General features: G+C 62.7%; 1 protein-coding gene across 13 annotated transcripts in view; it reads right to left on the bottom strand.

Moving 5' to 3' along the window:
- Positions 1-633: 633 nt before the first annotated feature.
- PLEC (plectin) overlaps positions 634-19,646 on the bottom strand; it is a 57,881-nt gene continuing 38,868 nt past the window's right edge. For 12 of the 13 annotated variants that reach the window (XM_084217710.1, XM_084217717.1, XM_084217712.1 and 9 more), the window contains 11 exons: positions 19,493-19,619; positions 19,231-19,414; positions 17,812-17,969; positions 17,179-17,357; positions 15,848-15,986; positions 15,405-15,761; positions 13,016-13,099; positions 12,814-12,918; positions 12,537-12,635; positions 7,657-11,037; positions 634-7,129 (listed from right to left, as the gene is read on the bottom strand). In XM_084217710.1, the coding sequence (XP_084073836.1) occupies positions 800-7,129; positions 7,657-11,037; positions 12,537-12,635; positions 12,814-12,918; positions 13,016-13,099; positions 15,405-15,761; positions 15,848-15,986; positions 17,179-17,357; positions 17,812-17,969; positions 19,231-19,414; positions 19,493-19,619 (11,143 nt within the window). In that variant the 3' untranslated portion in view covers positions 634-799. The remainder of the gene's footprint in view (positions 7,130-7,656; positions 11,038-12,536; positions 12,636-12,813; positions 12,919-13,015; positions 13,100-15,404; positions 15,762-15,847; positions 15,987-17,178; positions 17,358-17,811; positions 17,970-19,230; positions 19,415-19,492; positions 19,620-19,646) is intronic. The other variant, XM_084217713.1, reaches the window with a different exon arrangement.

Here is a 19,646-nt window from a genome sequence, read left to right on the forward strand (position 1 = left end):
ACCGGCCGACCGCGGCGGGCGCGTCCCGGAGGACGGGTGAGCGGGTGGGCTGGCGGAGGCAGGCACGCAGCGAAGCCCCTCGGCGGGCGAAGTGGCGAGCGGAGGCAGGTCCCCCCGCACGGCGCGGAAGCACCGGGCAGCGCCAGCGCGGCACTTACGGTCAGGGCACCGGCTCTGCGGCGTGGCGGTGGGGACGTGCCGGGAGGCCAAGGCAGGGAGATGGGGCAGCTCAGGGGGCTGGGGTGCAGAGCCCCCTCCTCGCTGCACTGAGGGCGCGTGGAAGGGGTCCAGGCAGCAGCTTCAGGGCTGGTGTGGTGTGTCTGGCTGTCCAGTGCCGAGGAGCTGGTGATGTCCTCCTCTGGCACGTTGGTTGCAGTGGGGTGCACCACAGAGCCAAGGCAGTCTCCTCCTTTGGGGTGCAGGGACTGAAGCCGGCAGGTTAATTACAAAAGAGTGCTAAGTGGTTAGATCCAAACGGGGAACTGTTTTCTTGGTGTCCGGCTCGGCCGCGCCGTGTGCGAGCAGCGGCGGGATTGGCGCGGCCAGGAGCAGGAACGGTGTCCAGCTCCTGGGGCGCAGGGTGGGGGGGGTAGTGTGTATTCTCTCTTGTCTCTTAATATACAAACACTGTCAGCACATTCGCATATATTAATTTATTAGTCTTGTCTTTTTGGTTAAACTTGAGGCACTGCTTTGGGAGAAGAGTGGAGGTTCAAAATTAAAAAAAATACTAGTGATTAGCCAGCAGCGTTGCCACATGCGGAGCGGGTGAGGCGGCGCCTCGGGGGGCTGGCAGGTCTCAGGCCACGTGGAGCAGAGGCCCAGGCACCCCGGGGCACTCCCTGCTCGCCTCCCACCCGCAGCTTCTGGATGCGGCCAGGGCGAGGGCAAGGGCAGCCTCCTCCACGGTGCCCTGGGTACCCTCTGTGTATCTGCGGCCGAAACTCGAGGAGGAGTAGGAGGAGGAAGAGAAGGTCATGGAGAAGCTGGAGCCAGTGGCGTCGAAACTGCCGCGCCGGGAGCCTGAGCGAGAGCCGGTGCGAGAGCCCGAGCGCGATCCGGAGGTGGAGCCGGCGCTGCTGATGTTGTAGGGACTGTAGTAGCCCTTGCTGGACTGGGAGGAGGCCTCCAGCAGCCGCAGGCCGGTCCCATCCTCGATCATGCTCCGGTCCATGGCGTCCTTGTAGGAGATCTTGAGCTTGGTCTTGGGGCAGGTGAGGTACTTGGAATAGGTGTTGACATCCCGCAGCTTCTGGGCGGTCCGCGCGTCAATGGTGCCCTTCTGCAGCGCATCATCCAGGGAGACACGGCCCGGGGCATCGGGCTCGATCAGGCCCCCTGTCAAGTACTGCACCTCCAGGAAGCGCTGCCCGGCCTCGTAGTACAGCCAGCCCTTCTTCAGGGCCTGCGCCGCCGACATCTTCGTCTTGGTCCGCGGGTCCTCAAAGCCGTAGAAGGCCTTCTGCGCCAGGTTGATGCGGTCCACCATGATCTTGTCAACCAGGCCCTTGGTGACCGCATCAGCGACGGTGCATTTGTCACCGGTGTTGGGGTCGATGATGCCCCCGGTGCAGGCCTGGGCTTCCAGCAGCCGCTGCCCTGTGATGTTGTCCACCAGGTTGCGGCGCATCGCCTCCGTGATGGACACCTTCTCCAGAGTGTCCGTGTCCAGGATGCCTGCCACTGGCCCAGTCTCTTCGGTTGGGTCAGTCCACATGGAGATCTGGGTCCGTGACAGGGCTGGGCTGACAGTGTAGGAGGAGGAGGATCCAACTGAGGACGACCGCGACCGGAAGCCACCCATGTTGCCAGAGAGCATGTCAGCGAACTCGGTGATGGAGAGGGTGCCTGAGCGGTACTGGTCCAGGGCTGACTGGTCAATCAGACCCTTGCCAATGGCATCATCGATGTCATACTGACGCCCCGAGCGCCTGTCAATGATCATTGACTTCACCACGCCATCGGAGGAGGAGGTGGTGATCTCCTCCCACTCGCACTCCTGCTCTGACAGCTCCAGGTAAGTCTGGTGGTCAATGAGGCCCTTGCGATAGGCTTCGTACACGGACATCTCCTTGCCTGTCTCTGGGTCAACGATCACCACCCGGCGCTTGCGGACGGAGGACTTGGAGGAGGTCTTCCTCTCCCGCTTCTTCTCCTTCAGAGGCAGGAGGCAGAGGCCGGTCTCTGGGTCCGTGATGCACCGCTCCATGAGCTGCAGGTAGGTGAGGTTCTCCTCTGTGTTGGGGTCGAAGAAGCCCTTGGTGTCGTCACTAGGGTCCAGCAGGATCTCGTTCATCTCCTCGTCAAAGAGGCCCCTCTTGTAGGCCACCTCCACAGGCAGGCGGTGGCTCTCCTCAGGGTCAATGATGCCTCCCGTGGCAATCTGTGCCTCCAGCAGGCGGATCCCGTGGTCCTTCAGGATCAGACCCTTCTTCATAGCCTGGAAGAGGGAGATGAGCTTTCCGGTGTAGGGGTCCCGGTAGCCGGTGACGGCCCGCTCGGCAGAGAGCAGCTTGTCCTTGAACTCGGGGCCCACGATGCCCATGCGCACAGCTTCCTCCACTGTCAGCTTGAGGCCCTTGATGGGGTCAATCACGTAGCCCGTGGCTGCCTGTGCCTCCAAGAGCTCGAAGGCAGTGCCAGGCCGGATGATCCCTTTCTTCATGGCCTGGTAGATGGACAGACGCTCCTTTGTGGAGTCCACAAAGACACCAGCAATGCAGCTGGTGCCCTCCAGGAATTTCTTCAGGTTCTTAGAGACCTCCTCGACAGAGGTGAGACCCTCCTGGAGGCGCTGGGCTGTGGCTTCATCCATCACCTGCGAAAGGACCAGCTCCTCCACGGTGATCTGCTTCCTCAGGCCCCGGAAGGTGAGCTTCCGTGTGTCGCAGAGTGGGAGCAGGAGGAGCCTGGAGTTCTCGTCCTTCCGGCACCGCCTCAGCAGCTGCGTGTAGCTGAGCTTCTCATCTGTGGAGGGGTCCACGTAGCTGCGCACCTCGCTGGGCTCCGACAGCATGTCGTACGTCTCCTTGTTGATGAAGCCCCGCTGGAGAGCCACCTCCAGGGGCAGGTGGAAGCCCAGGTGAGGGTCAATTATGCCGCCGGTGGCGATCTGGGCGTCTAGGAGCTTGAGGGCCTCTTCGCTGGGAATGAGATCCTTCTTCATGGCCTGGAAGAGGGAAATCTTCTGTTCACTGTAGGGGTCTCTGTAGCCGGTCACAGCCCTCTCTGCAGACAGGAGCCGGTCATGGATCTCTGGCCCCACCACGCCCTTCCTGACTGCCTCATCAACAGTCAGCATTTCATTCTTCGTGGGGTCGATCATGAAGCCGGTGGCTGCCTGGGCCTCTAGGAGGGAGCGGGCCACTTCGGAATTGATCAGCCCCTTCTTCAGCGCCTGGTAGACACTGAGCGTCTGCTTGGAGGAGGGGATGTAGATGCCAGCCACGCAGCCCGACCCGTAAAGGTACTTCCAGACAGTCTCCACATCCAGGAGCTCCCGGAAGGTTTTGGAGCCCTGTTTCAGCAGGTTGTAGATGTCCTGTGTGATGATCTTGGCCTCGTAGAGGTCCTCGGCTGTGATGCGGCGCCGGACGTAGTCATAGGATGTGAGATTCTGCTGCCGGATGATCTCAGTCTTCTCAATGATCTCGATGATAATGATGATCATGCGCTCCTTGGACACGCGGCCCGACTGGAACTCCTCCATGAGATGCTTACGCTGCTCCTCGGGCAGCAGGTCCGAGTGCATGACATCCCACAGTGACATGGAGGAGCCTGCCCGGCTGCCCACAGGGATGTCCACCTGTGTCTCCTCAAACACCTTCCGTGTCTCTGCTTCTGTGTACACGTGAGTGGTTTCCACAACCTTTGGCTTCTCAGGCTCCCGCAGAGGCAGCAGGTACAGGCCCGTCTCGGGATCCTCGATGCACCTCTCCTTCAGCTGCACATAGGTGAGGTTCTCCTGAGTGTTGGGGTCGAAGAAGCCCTTGGTGTCATCAGTGGGGTCGGAGAGGGTGCGGTTCATCTCCTCGTCAAAGTAGCCACGCTTGTAGGCCACCTCCACGGGCAGGCGGTGGCTGTGCACGGGGTCGATGATGCCACCGGTGGCGATCTGGGCCTCCAGCAGGCGGATGCCGTGCTCCTTGACAATGAGCCCTTTCTTCATGGCCTGGAACAGGGAGATGGTATCGCCCGAGTAGGGGTCCTTGTACCCCGTGACAGCCTTCTCCGCCGACAGCAGCTTCTCGTGCAGCTCAGGCCCGACAATGCCAGCCTTCACCGCCTCGTTGACATACAGTTTACGGTTCTTCACAGGGTCGATCAAGAACCCAGTGGCTGCCTGGGCCTCCAGGAGGACCACGGCAGTGCTGGGTCTCAGCAGGTTCCTCTTCATGGCCTCATAGATGTTCAGCTTCTCCTTGGTGGCCTCCACATAGACACCAGCAATGCAGTCGCAGCCATGCAGGAACCTCCTCACCGCATCTGTCTCCGAGAGGTCCTTCACTGATTTCTTGCCTTCCTTCAGCTGCTCGTACTGGGTTTTGCTGATGATGCAGGACTCCAGCAGCTCACTGGCTGGCACCGGAGCCCGCAGGCCACTGAATGTCAGTTTCTCCTGCTTTTTGGTCTCTGCCTCCTCAATGATGGTGATCACAATCTTGATGATCTTCTCGATTGTCACTTTGCCGGTCTTGTACTGTCGGAGCAGCTCCCGCCTGTGCTCCTCCGTGAAGTATTCAGAGTGGATCAGTTCCCAGATGGTCATTGTCTGGCCCTTCATGCTGCCCACCGGGACCTCAATGGTTGCTTTGTCAAAGCACTCCTTGGCCTGGCTGTCGGTGTAGACCTCCTCCTGCTGTGATTGGATTGCCTTGTCAGACAGGGGCAGCAGGCACAGGCCAGTCTGCTTGTCACGGTGGCAACTCTTCTGCAGCTGGGCATAGGTGAGGTGCTCTTGGGTGTTGGGACAGTAGAAAGCCTTGGCTTCATCTTGGAACTCAGTCAGAGCCTTGTTTATCTCTGGGTCGAAGTAGCCGCGCTTGTAGGCAACCTCAAGCGGGAGCCGGTGGCTGTTGACAGGGTCGATGATGCCACCAGTGGCAAGCTGGACGTCCAGCAGCCGGAGCCCAGTGTCGCTGGGGATGAGGCCCTTCTGGAGTGCTTGGTAGAGGGAAACCGTCTGACCTGTGTAGGGATCCTTGTAGCCAGTCACCGCCTTCTCTGCTGACAGCAGCTTCTCGTGGAACTCTGGGCCCACCACCTCGGCCTTCACTGCCTCATCCACGGAGAAGAGCTTGTTACTCACAGGGTCAATGATGTAGCCGGTGGCAGCTTGTGCCTCCAGCAGGGACAGGGCAACCTCTGGCTTCAGCAGGTTTCTCTTCAGGGCCTCGTAGAAGGTGAGCTTCTGGCCCGTAGACTCCACCAGGACACCAGCGATGGCATCTGTGCCCTTCAGGTACTGCCGTACGGACTCCATCTCTGCCACGTCCTTTACGGACTTCTTGCCCTGGTGCAGCTGGTTGTAGAGGTCCTTGTTGATGATCTTGCTCTCCAGCAGCTCAGCAGCGGGCACGGGGCCCCGCAGGCCCTCAAAGCACATCTGGCTCTTCTTCTCACTTTCCTCCACAACCGTGATGACGATCTTGATGATCTTCTCCACTGTGATCTTGCCAGTCCTGTACTGCTGGATCAGGTCCCGCCTTTGGTCCTCCGTGAAGTATTCTGAGTTGATGAGCTCCCAGATGGTCATGGTCTTCCCTTGGAACTTGCCAAACGGTGCTGTCACTGTGGCTTTCTTGAAGACATCCTTGGCTTCCTTGTCGGTGTAGACCAGCTCTCTGGCTTTGGCTGCTTGGTCAGTGAGTGGCAGGAGGCACAGCCCTGTGTCCGGGTCAGTCACGCACCGCTCCATGAGCTGCAGGTAGGTGAGGTTCTCCTGAGTGTTGGGATCGAAGAAGCCCTTGGTGTCATCAGTGGGGTCAGACAGGACCTGATTCATCTCCTCATCAAAGTAGCCACGCTTGTAGGCAGCTTCCACGGGCAGGCGGTGGCTGTTGACAGGATCGATGATGCCACCGGTGGCAATCTGGGCCTCCAGCAGGCGGATGCCGTGGTCCCTGACGATGAGATCCTTCTGCATGGCCTGGAACAGGGAGATCTTGTCACCTGTGTATGGATCCTTATAGCCAGTGACAGCCCGCTCGGCCGACAGCATCTTGTTGTGCAGCTCTGGCCCGATCACTCCCTCTCGCACCGCCTCGTTCACTGAGAGCCTTGTGTTCCGCACAGGGTCAATGATGAAGCCAGAAGCAGCCTGCGCCTCCAGGAGCACCAGTGCTGTGCCTGGGCTGAGCAGCTTCTTCTTCATGGCTTCGTAGATGCTCATCTTCTGGTTGGAGGGTTTGATCAGCAAACCGGCAATGCTGCTCTTGCCCTGCAGGTACTTCTTGACATCCTCCCTCTGAGAGAGCTCGCCCACACTCACAACGCCCTTCGCCAACTTGTCCAAGTTCTCCCTGCTCAGAATGCCGGCATCAGCCAGCTTCTCTGCTGACACCTTCTGCCGGATGCCGTCAAAGGCGAACTCCGGCTCCCCATTCTGGGCTAAGCCATCCATTGCATCCCGGCCGTTGGGCACAGCCTTGACGTCCAGCAGCTGCGTTGTCGTAACCGCCTCCCCAGGCAGGTCATCTGTCTGGATCATGATCTCCCGTCTCTGGGCCAGGGCAGCCTTGTACTCCTCCTGCATCTGCTCGAGCCTCTCCCTCAGCTTCTGGTTCTCTTCTTCCAGAAGTTTCTCCTGCTGCTGTCGCTGCTTCTCCAGCTGCTGTAGCTCCTCCTGCTTGTGCCGGACGTTTTCCTCAGCTTCCTTCTGATGCTTCTTGGCTTCCTCTAACATAGCTTTCAACTGCTGCTTCTCCTGCTCCATCTCCCGCTGCTGCCGCTCCTGCTCTGCCTTCAGGTTCTGGGCTTTGTTCACCTCATCCTTAAAGAGCTTCTCCAGCTTCGATTTCTCCTCCTCAATGAACTTCTCCTTCTGCAGCAGGGCATCTTTCTCCGTCAGGAAGCTCTGCTGCAGGAGCTGGGTCTCCTGACGGAGCTGAGCCTGCTGGGCCACCTGCATCTGGGGTGGGAGAGAGAACAGTGCAGTCAGACACCCAGGAGGGCAGTGGGAACTGAGGGTGGGCTGAGGCAGGGGGACAGGCAGCAGGGGTGGCACGGAGGCACAGTCACCCACACACTCTCTACAACAGGTAAGAGCTAAGGAGCAGAGCCGGGGTTAGGGAGCCACATACAACATGAGGCAGGATTACCAGGGGAAGGACACAAGGGAACCCTCAGCACCAAGGCTGGGAGCTGGGCACAGAGAGGAACACAGCAGGATGTGCCACAGGGTGGAAGAGCCAGCCCAGGAGGTGGGGATCCCATCTCCGTGGCTCCAGGGGTTTGGGGTACTGCTTCGACGCTGCCTGAGGGGTTTGCTCCACCACCTACAACTCTATGCACATCCCTGACCTGCACAGGGGGTCCAGCCCCACCATCCCCAGCGATGGTCCCTGGGGACTGGCCCAGGGATGGTGTGGGCTGGCTGGGAAGAGGGACAGCCTCCCTGTGTACCACCACCACTAAGGGGGACCCGCAACCCAGTACCTCCTCTGCCTTCTGCTGCAGCAGTGCTGCCTCCTGCTTCAGCTTCTCCTTCTCCTTCTCCAGGTCAGCGATGGCCTTCCGCAGCTTTTCGGCATCCTCATCGCTCTGGTGCCGCTGGATCTCCAGGGTGTGCACCATCGTCATCTTCTCCTGTGTGGCCAGCTCAGTCTCATGCAGCCTCTCACTGATCTCCTCCGCCTGCTTTTTGAACCGCTTGGCTTCCTCCTCAGCCTTGGCCTGAGCCATGCTCATCTCTGCCACTTGCAGCTTGAGGCGCTCGGCCTCAGCTGTGATGTCCAGCTGCCGCCGGCGCTCAGCCTCCAGCGTCTTCTGGAAGCCCTCGGTCTCCTCAGCCAGGCGCTGCTGCATTTGCTCCTTGTCCTCCTGCAGCTTCTTTGCGTGTTCCTGTGCCAGATCCTTCTGCTTCTGCAGCATTTCAGCCTCGGCCCGCAGCCGCGTGGCCTCCTGCACCGCCTGCATCTTCTCCTTCAGCATCTTCTCTGCCAGCGCCCGCTGCTGCGCCAGGTCGTCCTCAGCCAGCTGCCGCATGCGGGCGGCCTCCTGCGCCTCCACGCTCAGCCGGGCCACCTCCTCTGCCACCTGCTTCATCTTCTCTGCCTCCTCCGCCAGGAACTTTTGCGTGTTGTCCTTGTCCTTGAGGATCAGCGCCTTGTTCTCCTCCTCGATGCGGCTCTTCAGCTTGGCCAGCTCCTCCATCTGCACCCGGACCTTGAAGAGTTCCTCTTCCACCTGGGCCTTCTGCCGGACGGCATCTGTCACCTCCTCCTTCAGCCGCTGCAGCTCCTCATCCAGGATGCCCTTCTGGTGGTCTGTCTCATCCAGCTGCAACTTCACCTTGGTCAGCTCCTGCTCCACCTGCGCCTTCTGCCGCAGTGTCTGCTCGGCAAACTTCTTGTGCTTCTCCATCTCGGCGTCGGCCAACTGCTTCTGCCGCAGGGCTGCCTGCTCTGCCTGTGCCCGTTTTGCTGCCTCCAGCTCGGCCTCCTTCCGCAGCTTCTCTGCGTCCGCCTGCGCCTGTGCCTTGGCCTGCGCCTCCTCCTCTGCCCGCTGCTTCAGCCGCTCAGCCTCCTCCACACGCTGCCGGGACAAGCTGGCGTCCTGCTCGGCCTTGCCACGGGCAAACTCAGCCTCCTCAGCCGCCCTCCGGGCCCGCTCAGCCTCCTCGCGCAGCCGGTCCAGGAGGCTCTGCTCCTGCTGGCGCGTCTGCAGCAGCTCCTGCTCCTTCTGCTGCACGGCAGCCAGGTGCGCCTTCTCCTCGGCTGCAATCCGCTTCTGTGCTGCCTCCCGTGCCAGCTGGATCTGCCGCTCTGACTCCTTCTCCGCCAGTTCCTTCTGCCGCCGCGCCTCCTCCACCATGGCCCGCAGCCGCTCCACCTCCTCCAGGGCCAGCCGCCGCTGCCGCCCGGCCTCCTCCTCGGCTGCCAGGATGGCCTGCACCTTCTCTTCGGCCTCGCGCCGGCGGCCCTCCTCCTCCAGCGCCAGTGCCCGCTGCCGCTCAGCCTCCCGCTCTGCCTGCTCCCGGCTGCGCTGCACCTCCTCTGCCTCCCCACGGATGCGGTTCAGCTCCCGCTCCAGCTCGCTCTTGCCAGCTGAGGCCCTCTCGAAGCTGGCCTTGAGGGCGCGGATCTCCTCCTCCACCTGTCGCCTCTGTCGCAGCGTATCCTCCACGAGCCCCTTCTGCCTCTCCAGCTCGCTCTCTGAGGAGCGCTTCAGCAGGGCAATCTTCTCCTCAATGTCCTGCTTGTGTTGGGCCGCCTGCTCCTCCAGCAGCTTGCGCTGGTAGGCCTCATCCTCTGCCAGCCTCCGCAGCCGCTCGTTCTCTGCCTCCTTCTCCTTCAGCGCGATCTCCGCTTCCGCCTTCAGCCGTGAGGCCTCGTTGATGGCCGCCAGCTTCTCCTTCAGGATGCGCTCGGCCTCGGCCCGTTGCCGGGTGGCCTCATCCTCTGCCAGCTGCCGCTGCCGCTTGGCCTCCTCGGAGAGGGCGCGCAGGCGGGCGGCCTCCTCGGCCAGCTCCCGCAGCTTGTTGGCCTCCGCCTCCAGCCGCTGCTTGGACTTCTCGCTGCTGGAGCGTGACTCCTCCTCTGTCTTGGCCTTGCTCTCCAGCAGGACCTCCATCTCTGCCCGCAGCTTGGCCAGTTCCTCCTCCAGCTCTTTCCTCCTCTGGATGGCCTCGTTTACCTCGCTCTTCAACCGCGAGAGCTCTTCCTCCAGGAGCAGGCGCTGCTGCTCTCCATTCTCCATCTCCGCCTTCAGCCGGATCAGCTCCTGCTCTGCCGCCAGCTTCTGCTGGGCTGTGCCCTCTGCCAGTTCCCGCTGCTTTTCCAGCTCTTCCTCCGCCAGCTCCTTCTGCCGCACGGCCACCTCCTCTGCCTTGGCGCGCTTGCGGGCCTCGCGCTCTGCATCCTCCTTCTGCTTCTCGGCCTCCTCCTGTGCCAGTGACTTCTTGTGGGCCACCTCTTCGGCCTGCAACCGCAGGCGCAGCGCCTCGTTGGCCTTCTGCCGCCAGCGCTCCAGCTCCTTCTCAGCCTCCTCCCGCGAGCGCTCGGCCTCCAGCTGCTGCTTCTTCAGCCGCTCGGCCTCCTCCTGCAGCTGGGCCACCACATCGTGCTCCTGCTGCAGTGACAGCTCCAGCTGCGCTGTCTTCTCGGCAAAAGAGAGCCTCTTGCTCTGCAGCTCAGCCTCAGCGCTGCGCTGGGCCACCTCCTGGGCCACCTGGATCTGCCGGTCCTTCTCGGCCTCTGCCTGCCGCATGCGTCGCTCAGCCTCCTCCGCCTGCAGCCGCAGCTGCTCCAGGTCCGCCACTGCCTTCTGCTTCTCCCGTGCCGCTTCGCGCTCGGCCTGCACCTTGCGCTTCAGCTCCTCCTCCGCCTCCCGCTTCTTCTGGCTCTCCTCCTTCACCTGCCGGCGCAGGCGCTCGGCCTCCTCCTGTGCCTGCCGCTTCTGCCGCTCGGCATCTTCGGCACGTGCCCGCAGCTCCTGCAGCTCTGTCTCTGCGCTCTCCCGCTGCTTCTCGGTGCTCTCCAGCTGCAGGCGGATGAGGCGGATCTCCTCCTCCACCTTCTTGCGGTTGTATTCAGCCTCCTCGATCAGCTTCACCTTGGACTTGATCTGGTGGTCCGAGTTCTGCCGCAGCTGCATCAGCTCCTGCTGGATGTTCTGCTTCTGCTGCTCGGCATCCACGGCCACCACTTCCCGCCGGGTGACCTCCTCCTGCATGCGGAGCTGCAGCTCCCGTGCCTCCGCCTCCGCCTGTGCCTTGGCTTTGGCGTGGGCCTCGGCCAGCTGCCGCTGCTTCTCCAGCTGCGCCTCCACCTCCGCCAGCCGCTTCCTCTCCTCCTCTTTCAGCTTCTCGGCGGCTTTCTGGAGGGGAAAGAGGGTGCAGGGGACAGAGAGGGGAGAGAGAGACAAATCACAAGGGATGCGATCGCGCCGTGGAATCGATGCTGGCCCAGCCGCACACTGCCGAGACAGCGGAGGAGTGGCAGATGCGCGTGGAATGGCTTCGGCCCCTGGGCCACCGCACGAGCTGGTGACGCCAGCTTCCAGAAGATGTGTGGCACGACAGGGGACACACGACAGCACAGGCAGACAGGCAACAGGAGCCAGACAGCAGTGCAGAAAGCCACGCTCCAGAGAGAAGGGACCGAGAGCGAGCGGAGCCCAAGCGATGAAGACGATGCGAGCAGCGTGCACATCACCACCCTGGCTCCCCCTGCGAGGGGGCTGGCACAGGCAGCCCCTGCCGTGGGGAAAGGAGAGAGACGGCCAGAGCACTGGGAGCAGAAGAGAGGGGAGCGGTGCAAGGGCGGTGCCAGCAGAGCCTTCCCTGCTGGGAAAGCCTCAACAGGAGAGATCGGTTCAGCTGGCTCAAACCCCTCCCAGCCCTCTCCAGGCAACTGGGAGCAGGGTCTGCCAAAGGGCCAACGCAGCTGGCGCTCCGCTTGGGGCCGTGCCGCAGCAGGCGCACCACATGCACCGTGAGCGAGGCAGCCACACGCTCCACAGGGCCTGGGCACAGGCAGCACATGCAGGGGAGCCAGACCCCACACCGGACCCCCGGTCCCGGAGCAGCACAGACGTGGAGGAGGGCGAGGAGGAGAGGGTGAGCCGTGGGGCAGGCGGAGGGTGCCACGGGGAGAGGGCATGCGCAGAGTGAGTACCTGGTGCACGGCTGCCAGAGTCATCCTGGTTTATTACCCTCCATTAGATCCCCACCAACACAAATATTCCCCAAGAAAAAGCACTGGCAAAGCGGCTCCAAGGGCAGAAACCAAGAGTTAGAGAGGTGACCCCACGCCAGACCCCGCGGGCCAGCGCCCAGCACAGCAGCATGCGCAGGCAGGTGCTGACTGCACTACGTGTATCTGGGAAGTGCCTCCTACCACCAGTCACACCAGAGCCCCCAGTGCCCAGAGCCAGCTTGGCTCAGAGACCCCCTGTACACAGAGCCAGCAGCCTTGCTCCCAGGAGCCCAGCAGGGAGCAGGAGTTAGAGGCCGTGGGCCAGTATTAGTGATAGGGCCGGAGTCACGGCCATGGGCCAGTATTAGTTATGGGTCTGGAGCCACAGCCATGGGCTGCTGTTAGTGATGGGGATGGGGCTGGAGTCAGAGCCATGGGCCAGTGTTAGTGATGGGGCCAGGCCTGGAGTCACAGCCATGGGCCAGTGTTAGTGATGGGGCTGGAGTCACGGCCACAGGCTGGCGTTAGTGGTGGGGCCAGAGTCATGGACGTGAGCTACCATCAGTGAAAGGGCTGGAGTCATGGCCGTGGGCTGGTGTTAGTGATGGGGTTGGGACCCCGAGAACCGCACTCCTTTTGGTTACACAGCTGGCCATGCTGGCCTGCACCGCTCCCTACCTCCTCGTCCTCCAGCCGCCGCAGGGTCTCGGTGATGAACTTGATGTACTGGGTGGTGAGCGTGGTCAGCTCACTGTACTGCGTCCGCAGGTCCACGTACTGTGGAGACAGTGGGTCAGCACGAGAGAGGGGAGCCTGCCCGTGGCCCGCTGGTACCCCAGCAATGATGGGGGTGCACGACCACGTGCCACAGTCCCAGTCCACCCCTTCAGTGAGCAGCCACACCCCAGGAGCTGCAGAACATCCCCAGCCAGTGGCAGTGAGACCCCTCCCTCACCTCCTGGATGATGCTGTCAGACGCCGACTGCACTTTGGGCTTCTTGGCTGGTGATGCCACCGGCTCCACCTGTGCCTTGAAACTCACCAGCTGCAGCTCGTAGTCCTGATGAGGAGAGAGTGATCAAAGCTCTGCTACCCCTGGCCCCTGGTGCTGTGAGCCCACCCCTGTGCAGGACACTGTGCTGCCTCCCCAGGCCCACCTTGATGGCATCGATGTACTGCTTGGCATAGCGCTGGCACTCCTCCACCTTCTCCTTGTGCTGCTCACACTCCTCCAGCAGTTTCTGGGGAGACATGTGGGGGTGAGCCCAGGCACCCCACACCACCCAAGAGCACACCTCACCCCGCCATGGCCAGGGAGGCCCAAGAGCACCCCTTGCCCTGCCACAGCTGGGAATGGCCGGGAGCACCCCTCAGCCTGCTGCAGACAAAAATGGTCAGGAGCACCCCCACATCCTACTGGGGATGGCTGAGAGCACCCACCAGGTGCCATGGCCACGGATGGTCCCCATCCTGCTCCAGCCACCCAAGAGCAACATTCAATGCGCCATGGCTGGAGATGGCCTGGCAATCCCCTCACTGTGCCACAGACAGATATGGGCAGATCTGCACTCTGCTGGGGATGGCCAGGTGATTCCCTTGCCATGCCACGGCCAGGGATAGCTGAGATCACCCCTTGTCCTGCTGCGGAATGCCCAGGAACACCCCTCACCGCATTGGGGATGGCCAGGCACACCCCTCACCCTGCTGGGGATGCCTGGAAGCATACCTTGCCCCATTGGGGATGGCCAGGCACACCCCTCACCCTGCTGGGGAAGCCCAGGAGCACACCTTGCCCCACTGGGGATGGCCAGGCACACCCCTCACCCTGCTGGGGATGCCTGGAAGCATACCTTGCCCCATTGGGGATGGCCAGGCACACCCCTCACCCTGCTGGGGAAGCCCAGGAGCACACCTTGCCCCACTGGGGATGGCCAGGCACACCCTTCACCCTGCTGGGGAAGCCCAGGAGCGCCCCTCACCCTTCTGGGGATGCCCAGGAGCACCCCTTGTCCTACTGGGGATGGCCAGGCACACCCCTCACCCTTCTGGGGAAGCCCAGGAGCATCCCTTTCCCCTTTGGGGATGGCCAGGAGCACCCCTCACCCTGCTGGGGATGCCCAGGAGCACCCCTCACCCCATTGGGGATGTCCAGGCACACCCCTCACCCTGCTGGGGAGGCCCAGGAGCGCCCCTCACCCTCCTGGGGATGCCCAGGAGCACCCCTTGTCCTACTGGGGATGCCCAGACACACCCCTCACCCTTCTGGGGATGCCCAGGAGCACCCCTTGCCCCATTGGGGATGGCCAGGAACACCCCTCACCCTTCTGGGGATGCCTGGGAGCACCCCTCACCCAGGTGGGGATGGCCAGGCACACCTCTCACCCTGCTGGGGATGCCCAGGAGCACCCCTTGCCCCATTGGGGATGGCCAGGCACACCCCTCACCCCGTTGGGGATGTCCAGGCACACCCCTCACCCTGCTGGGGATGCCCAGGAGCACCCCTTGCCCCATTGGGGATGGCCAGGCACACCCCTCACCCCATTGGGGATGTCCAGGCACACCCCTCACCCTGCTGGGGAGGCCCAGGAGCACCCCTCACCCTGCTGGGGAAGCCCAAGAGTACACCTTGATCCATTGGGGATGGCAAGGAGCACCCCTTGTCCCACTGGGGATGTCCAGGCACACCCCTTGTCCCACTGGGGATGGCCAGGCACACCCCTCACCCTTCTGGGGATGCCCAGGAGCACCCCTTGCCCCATTGGGGATGGCCAGGCACACCCCTCACCCTTCTGGGGATGCCCAGGAGCACCCCTCACCCTCCTGGGGATGCCCAGAAGCACCCCTTGTCCTACTGGGGATGCCCAGACACACCCCTCACCCTGCTGGGGATGCCCAGGAGCACCCCTTGCCCCATTGGGGATGGCCAGGAGCACCCCTCACCCCATTGGGGATGGGCAGGCACACCCCTCACCCTTCTGGGGATGCCCAGGAGCACCCCTCGCCCCATTGGAGATGGCCAGGCACACCCCTCACCCTGCTGGGGAAGCCCAGGAGCGCCCCTCACCCTCCTGGGGATGCCCAGGAGCACCCCTTGTCCTACTGGGGATGCCCAGACACACCCCTCACCCTTCTGGGGATGCCCAGGAGCACCCCTTGCCCCATTGGGGATGGCAAGGAGCACCCCTCACCCCATTGGGGATGGCCAGGCACACCCCTCACCCAGCTGGGGATGCCCAGGCACACCCCTCGCCCCATTGGGGATGCCCAGGCACACCCCTCACCCTTCTGGGGATGCCCAGGAGCACCCCTTGCCCCATTGGGGATGGCCAGGAACACCCCTCACCCTTCTGGGGATGCCCAGGAGCACCCCTTGCCCCATTGGGGATGGCCAGGAGCACCCCTCACCCCATTGGGGATGGCCAGGCACACCCCTCACCCTTCTGGGGATGCCCAGGAGCACCCCTCGTCCCACTGGGGATGCCCAGGCACACCCCTCACCCTTCTGGGGAAGCCCAGGAGCACCCCTTGCCCCACGGCCAGCCCTACCTTCTCCTGCAGCAGCTGCTCACGCACAGCCTGGCTGTCGGTGATGGGCACGGCCTGGATGGCCTCCTGGCGCTGCCGGGCATCGCGGATCCACTGGCGCAGCGCGTCGCAGCTCTGCCGGTAGTAGCCCAGCTGGCGGCCCAGCTGGTCCAGCTCGCGCTGGCGCAGGTCAGCCTGGCCCAGCACGGCCTGCCAGCGCTCCAGCAGCTGCTGCACCCGCTCCCGGTACCGCTCCAGGTCCACGTCGCGCTCGCTGTGGCCGCGCACCATCCGCTCATTGACGTCCTTGGCCTTGCCCAGGTCGGTCTCCAGCGTGCTGAAGAAGGGCTGGTGCCCCTCGGCCTGTGCCCGCAGCCGCTGTGGCAGATGGGCAGTGGTCAGGGCCAGCCGCGGTGTCCCCAGCCACCCCCGGCTCCCCTTGGCACTCCCAGAGCCCCCGGTACCTTAAGCTCAGCCTTGCTGGCCTCCAGCTCAGCCAGGTCGGCCGGCACTGCCTGCACGTCCTTCAGCTGCTCCTCGTACTTGCGGAGCAGCTCCTCAGCGCCCTGCGTGCTCCGGATCACCAGCCCGATGGTCTTCAGCCTGCGGCAGAGGGGCGGAATCAGCCGGGAGCGGGAGCAGCCGGGAGTGGGACGGGAGCAGGACGGGAGCGGGAGCAGCCGGGAGCGGGATTAGCCGAGAGAGGGATTAGCCGGGAGCGGGAGCAGCCGGGAGCGGGATGGGAGCGGGACAGGAGCGGGAGCAGCCGAGATCAGGATGGGAGCGGGACTGGGATCAGCCAGGATCAGCCGGGAGCGGGAGCAGCCGGGAGCAAGATCAACCGGGAGCAGCCAGGAGAGCGATCAGCCGGGAGCGGGACGGGAGCGGGAATGGATTAGCCGGGATCAGGATGGGAGCGGGATTGAGATCAGCCGGGATCAGCCGGGAGCGGGAGCGAGGTGGGAGCGGGATGGGAGCAGGATGGATTAGCCTGGATCAGGATGGGAGTGGGATTGGGATCAGCCGGGAGCGGGAGCGAGGTGGGAGCAGGATGGGAGCGGGATCGGGATCGGGATTAGCCAGGAGCAGGAGCGGGATGGGAGCGGGATGGATTAGCCAGGATCAGGATGGGAGCGTGCAGCTCAGCAAGAGCAGCACAGCAGACCCAGGAGGGAAGGGAAAGGGAAAAAAGGGGAAAAGGAGAAAAAGAGGAAAGGGGAAAAAAGGAGAAAAGGAGAAAGGGGGGAAAAAAGGGAAAAGGGGGGGGGGGGGAAGAAAAAAAAGGAAAAAGGAATAAAAAGGAAAAAGGGGAAAAAGGGAAAAAAGGGAAAAAGGAAAAAAAAGGGGGAAAGGAGTAAAAGAAGAAATGGAAAAAAGGGGAAGGAAAAAAGGAGAAAAGAGAAAAAAAAAGGGGAAAAAGAAAAAAGGGGAAAAGGAAAAAAGGGAAAGTGAAAAGGAAAAAAAGGAGAAAAGGAAAAAATGGGAAAAGGGAAAAAGGGAAAAGGGAAAAAGGGGGGGAAGGAAAAAAGGAAAAAAGAAAAACAAGCAAAAAGGAAAAAAATGAAAAAAGGAAAAAGGAAAAAAGGGAAAAAAGAAAAAAAAAAAGGGAAAGGAAAAAAAAAAAGGGGGAAAAGGGAAAAAAGGGGAAAAGGGAAAAAAAAAGGAAAAGAGAAACAAAAGGTAGAAGTGAAGAGGGAAGGAAAAGAAAGGGAAAGGCATGCTGGCTCTCCCCAGACTCCCCAGGGCCTCCCAACTGCCCAGGGCCGTTTCCAGCCCGGGGCCAGGGCTGACTCACTTCTCCAGGTAGATGCTGGAGAGGCTGTACACCTGCTCCATCTTCCGCAGGGTGACCTCCAGCTCGGAGCGCAGCACAGGGGCCGAGCCCGCCTGCTCCGGCTGCGCCAGCACCTGCTCCGTCTTCTCGCTGACTTTGGCCAGGTTCTTCTGGATGCCCTCCAGCTCCAGGTGTGTTTGCTGCAGGGAAGGAGTCCCTCAGTCCCAAACCCCAAAGGAATGCTCCCCTCCTCTTGGATCCGAGGAGGAGAGGAGCAGGGGAAGGCTCTGCAGGCAGGTGGACAGGGAAGGTGGAGGAGGGATATTGGGAAAACTCCTCCTTCAAAGGGCTCTCCAGCCCTGGCACAGCTGCCCAGGGCCGGGCTGGAGTGCCACCCCTGGGTACATTTCACTGCCATGTGGATCACTTGGGGACATGCTAAGTGGTGGCCTTGGGCAGACTCAATGGGCTCTGAGGGCTTTTCCAACCCAAACCGTTCCCCCAGGCCCATCCTGGCACTGAGGCCCCCATCTGTGCGCACTACACGTGTCACACGCGTGTCACAGGGCTGGGGTCACCCTGGAGGTGTCACCCTGAGGATCTTGGGGGGATGCTCTGGGGCAGTTCCCCTGGGCTCCCAGGTGTGTTCCACACCTGCTGCTCAGCCTGGCGCTGGGCGCACTCGCGCAGGGGGTCGGCCTTGAGGGGCAGGCGCAGGCGATGCACGGTGCGGCTCTCGCAGCTCTCCAGCTGCAGCCGGATGTCCTTCAGCTGCGAGATGTAGCTCTTGCACAGAGACTCGTCCTGCTCTCCTGCGGGGACAGCGGGGCGGCTCAGTGCCCTGGGACACCACGGGGACACCGGGGGGACCCACAGTGACACCACGGGGATGGCTCAGCACCATGGGGACCCACAGCAGGGAGAGGGGACACAGGGATGGCTCAGCACCATGGGACCCACAGCAGGGAGAGGGGACACAGGGATGGCTCAGACTGTGGGGACCCACAGCAGGGAGAGGGGGCAGGGGATGGCTCAGCACCCTGGGGACCCACAGCAGGGAGAGGGGACACAGGGATGGCTCAGACTGTGGGGACCCACAGCAGGGAGAGGGGGCAGGGGATGGCTCAGCACCCTGGGGACCCACAGCAGGGAGAGGGGACACAGGGATGGCTCAGCACTATGGGGACCCACAGCAGGGAGAGGGGACAGGGGATGGCTCAGCACCATGGGGACACCCTGGGGACCCACAGCAGGGAGAGGGGACACAGGAATGGCTCAGCACCATGGGGACCCACAGCAGGGAGAGGGGACACAGAGATGGCTCAGCACCATGGGGACACCCTGGGGACCCACAGCAGGGAGAGGGGACACAGGGATGGCTGAGCACAATGGGGACCCACAGCAGGGAGAGGGGACACAGGGATGGCTCAGCACCCTGGGGACCCATAGCAGGGAGAGGGGACACCAGGATGGCTCAGCACCCTGGGGACCCATAGCAAGGAGAGGGGACACAGGGATGGCTCAGACTGGGGGGACAACACAGGGACCCACAGCAGGGAGAGGGGAGATGAGACAAACGGATGGCTGAGCACCATGGGGACACCCTGGGGACCCACAGAAGAAAGAGGGGACACAGGGATGGCTCAGACTGTAGGGACAACACGGGGACCCACAGTAGGGAGAGGGGACAGGGGATGACTCAGCACCATGGGGACACCCTGAGGACCCATGGTAGGGAGAGGGGACAGGGGATGACTCAGCACCATGGGGACACCTTGGGGACCCACAGCAGGGAGAGGGGACACAGGGATGGCTCAGCACCCTGGGGACACCCTGGGGACCCACGGTAGGGAGAGGGGACACCCTGGGGACCCATGGTGGGAAGGGGGGATTCAGGGATGGCTCAGAACCCTGGGGACACCCCAAGAGCCAGTGTGAGGAGGGGGGAGACTGGGACAGCTCAGCACCGTGGTGATACCCCAGGGACACCACAAAGACCTGCAGGTCACTCCAAGGACCTGGAAAAACCCTGGGGACCCCCAGCCCTCAGAGGGACAGAGAGGGGACACCCACCTTTCTCCTGGCTACGCAGCAGCAGCTCGTATTTGTGAGTGCAGGCGTTGTAGTCGCGCTCCACCTGCAGCCGGTCGTCGGGCTGGAAGCTCTGCGAGTCCTGGCTGTCCCGCAGGAACTCCTGGTAGTGCCTCTCCAGGCTGGACAGCACCTGACGCACCTCCTCGGCCGGCAGCGTGCGGAACTGGGGGGGCACGGCCACGTCAGCCCCCGCTGGGACCCCCGGGACCCCTGCGGGGCTCGGGGACCCCCAGGAACTCACCGTGACGTGCGTCCAGGAGTGGATCTGCTGGATGTCCCGGGTCAGGTACTGCCAGGCGCGGAGGCTGCGCAGGTCCTGGTGCAGCTGCTGCCACAGCCCCAGCAGCTGCTGGTGGGTGGTCTCCAGCCTGTGGGGATGTGGAGTTAGAGGGGGG

The sequence above is a fragment of the Fringilla coelebs genome, assembly GCF_963513975.1.
Source record: "Fringilla coelebs genome assembly, chromosome: 1".
NCBI lineage: Eukaryota > Metazoa > Chordata > Aves > Passeriformes > Fringillidae > Fringilla > Fringilla coelebs.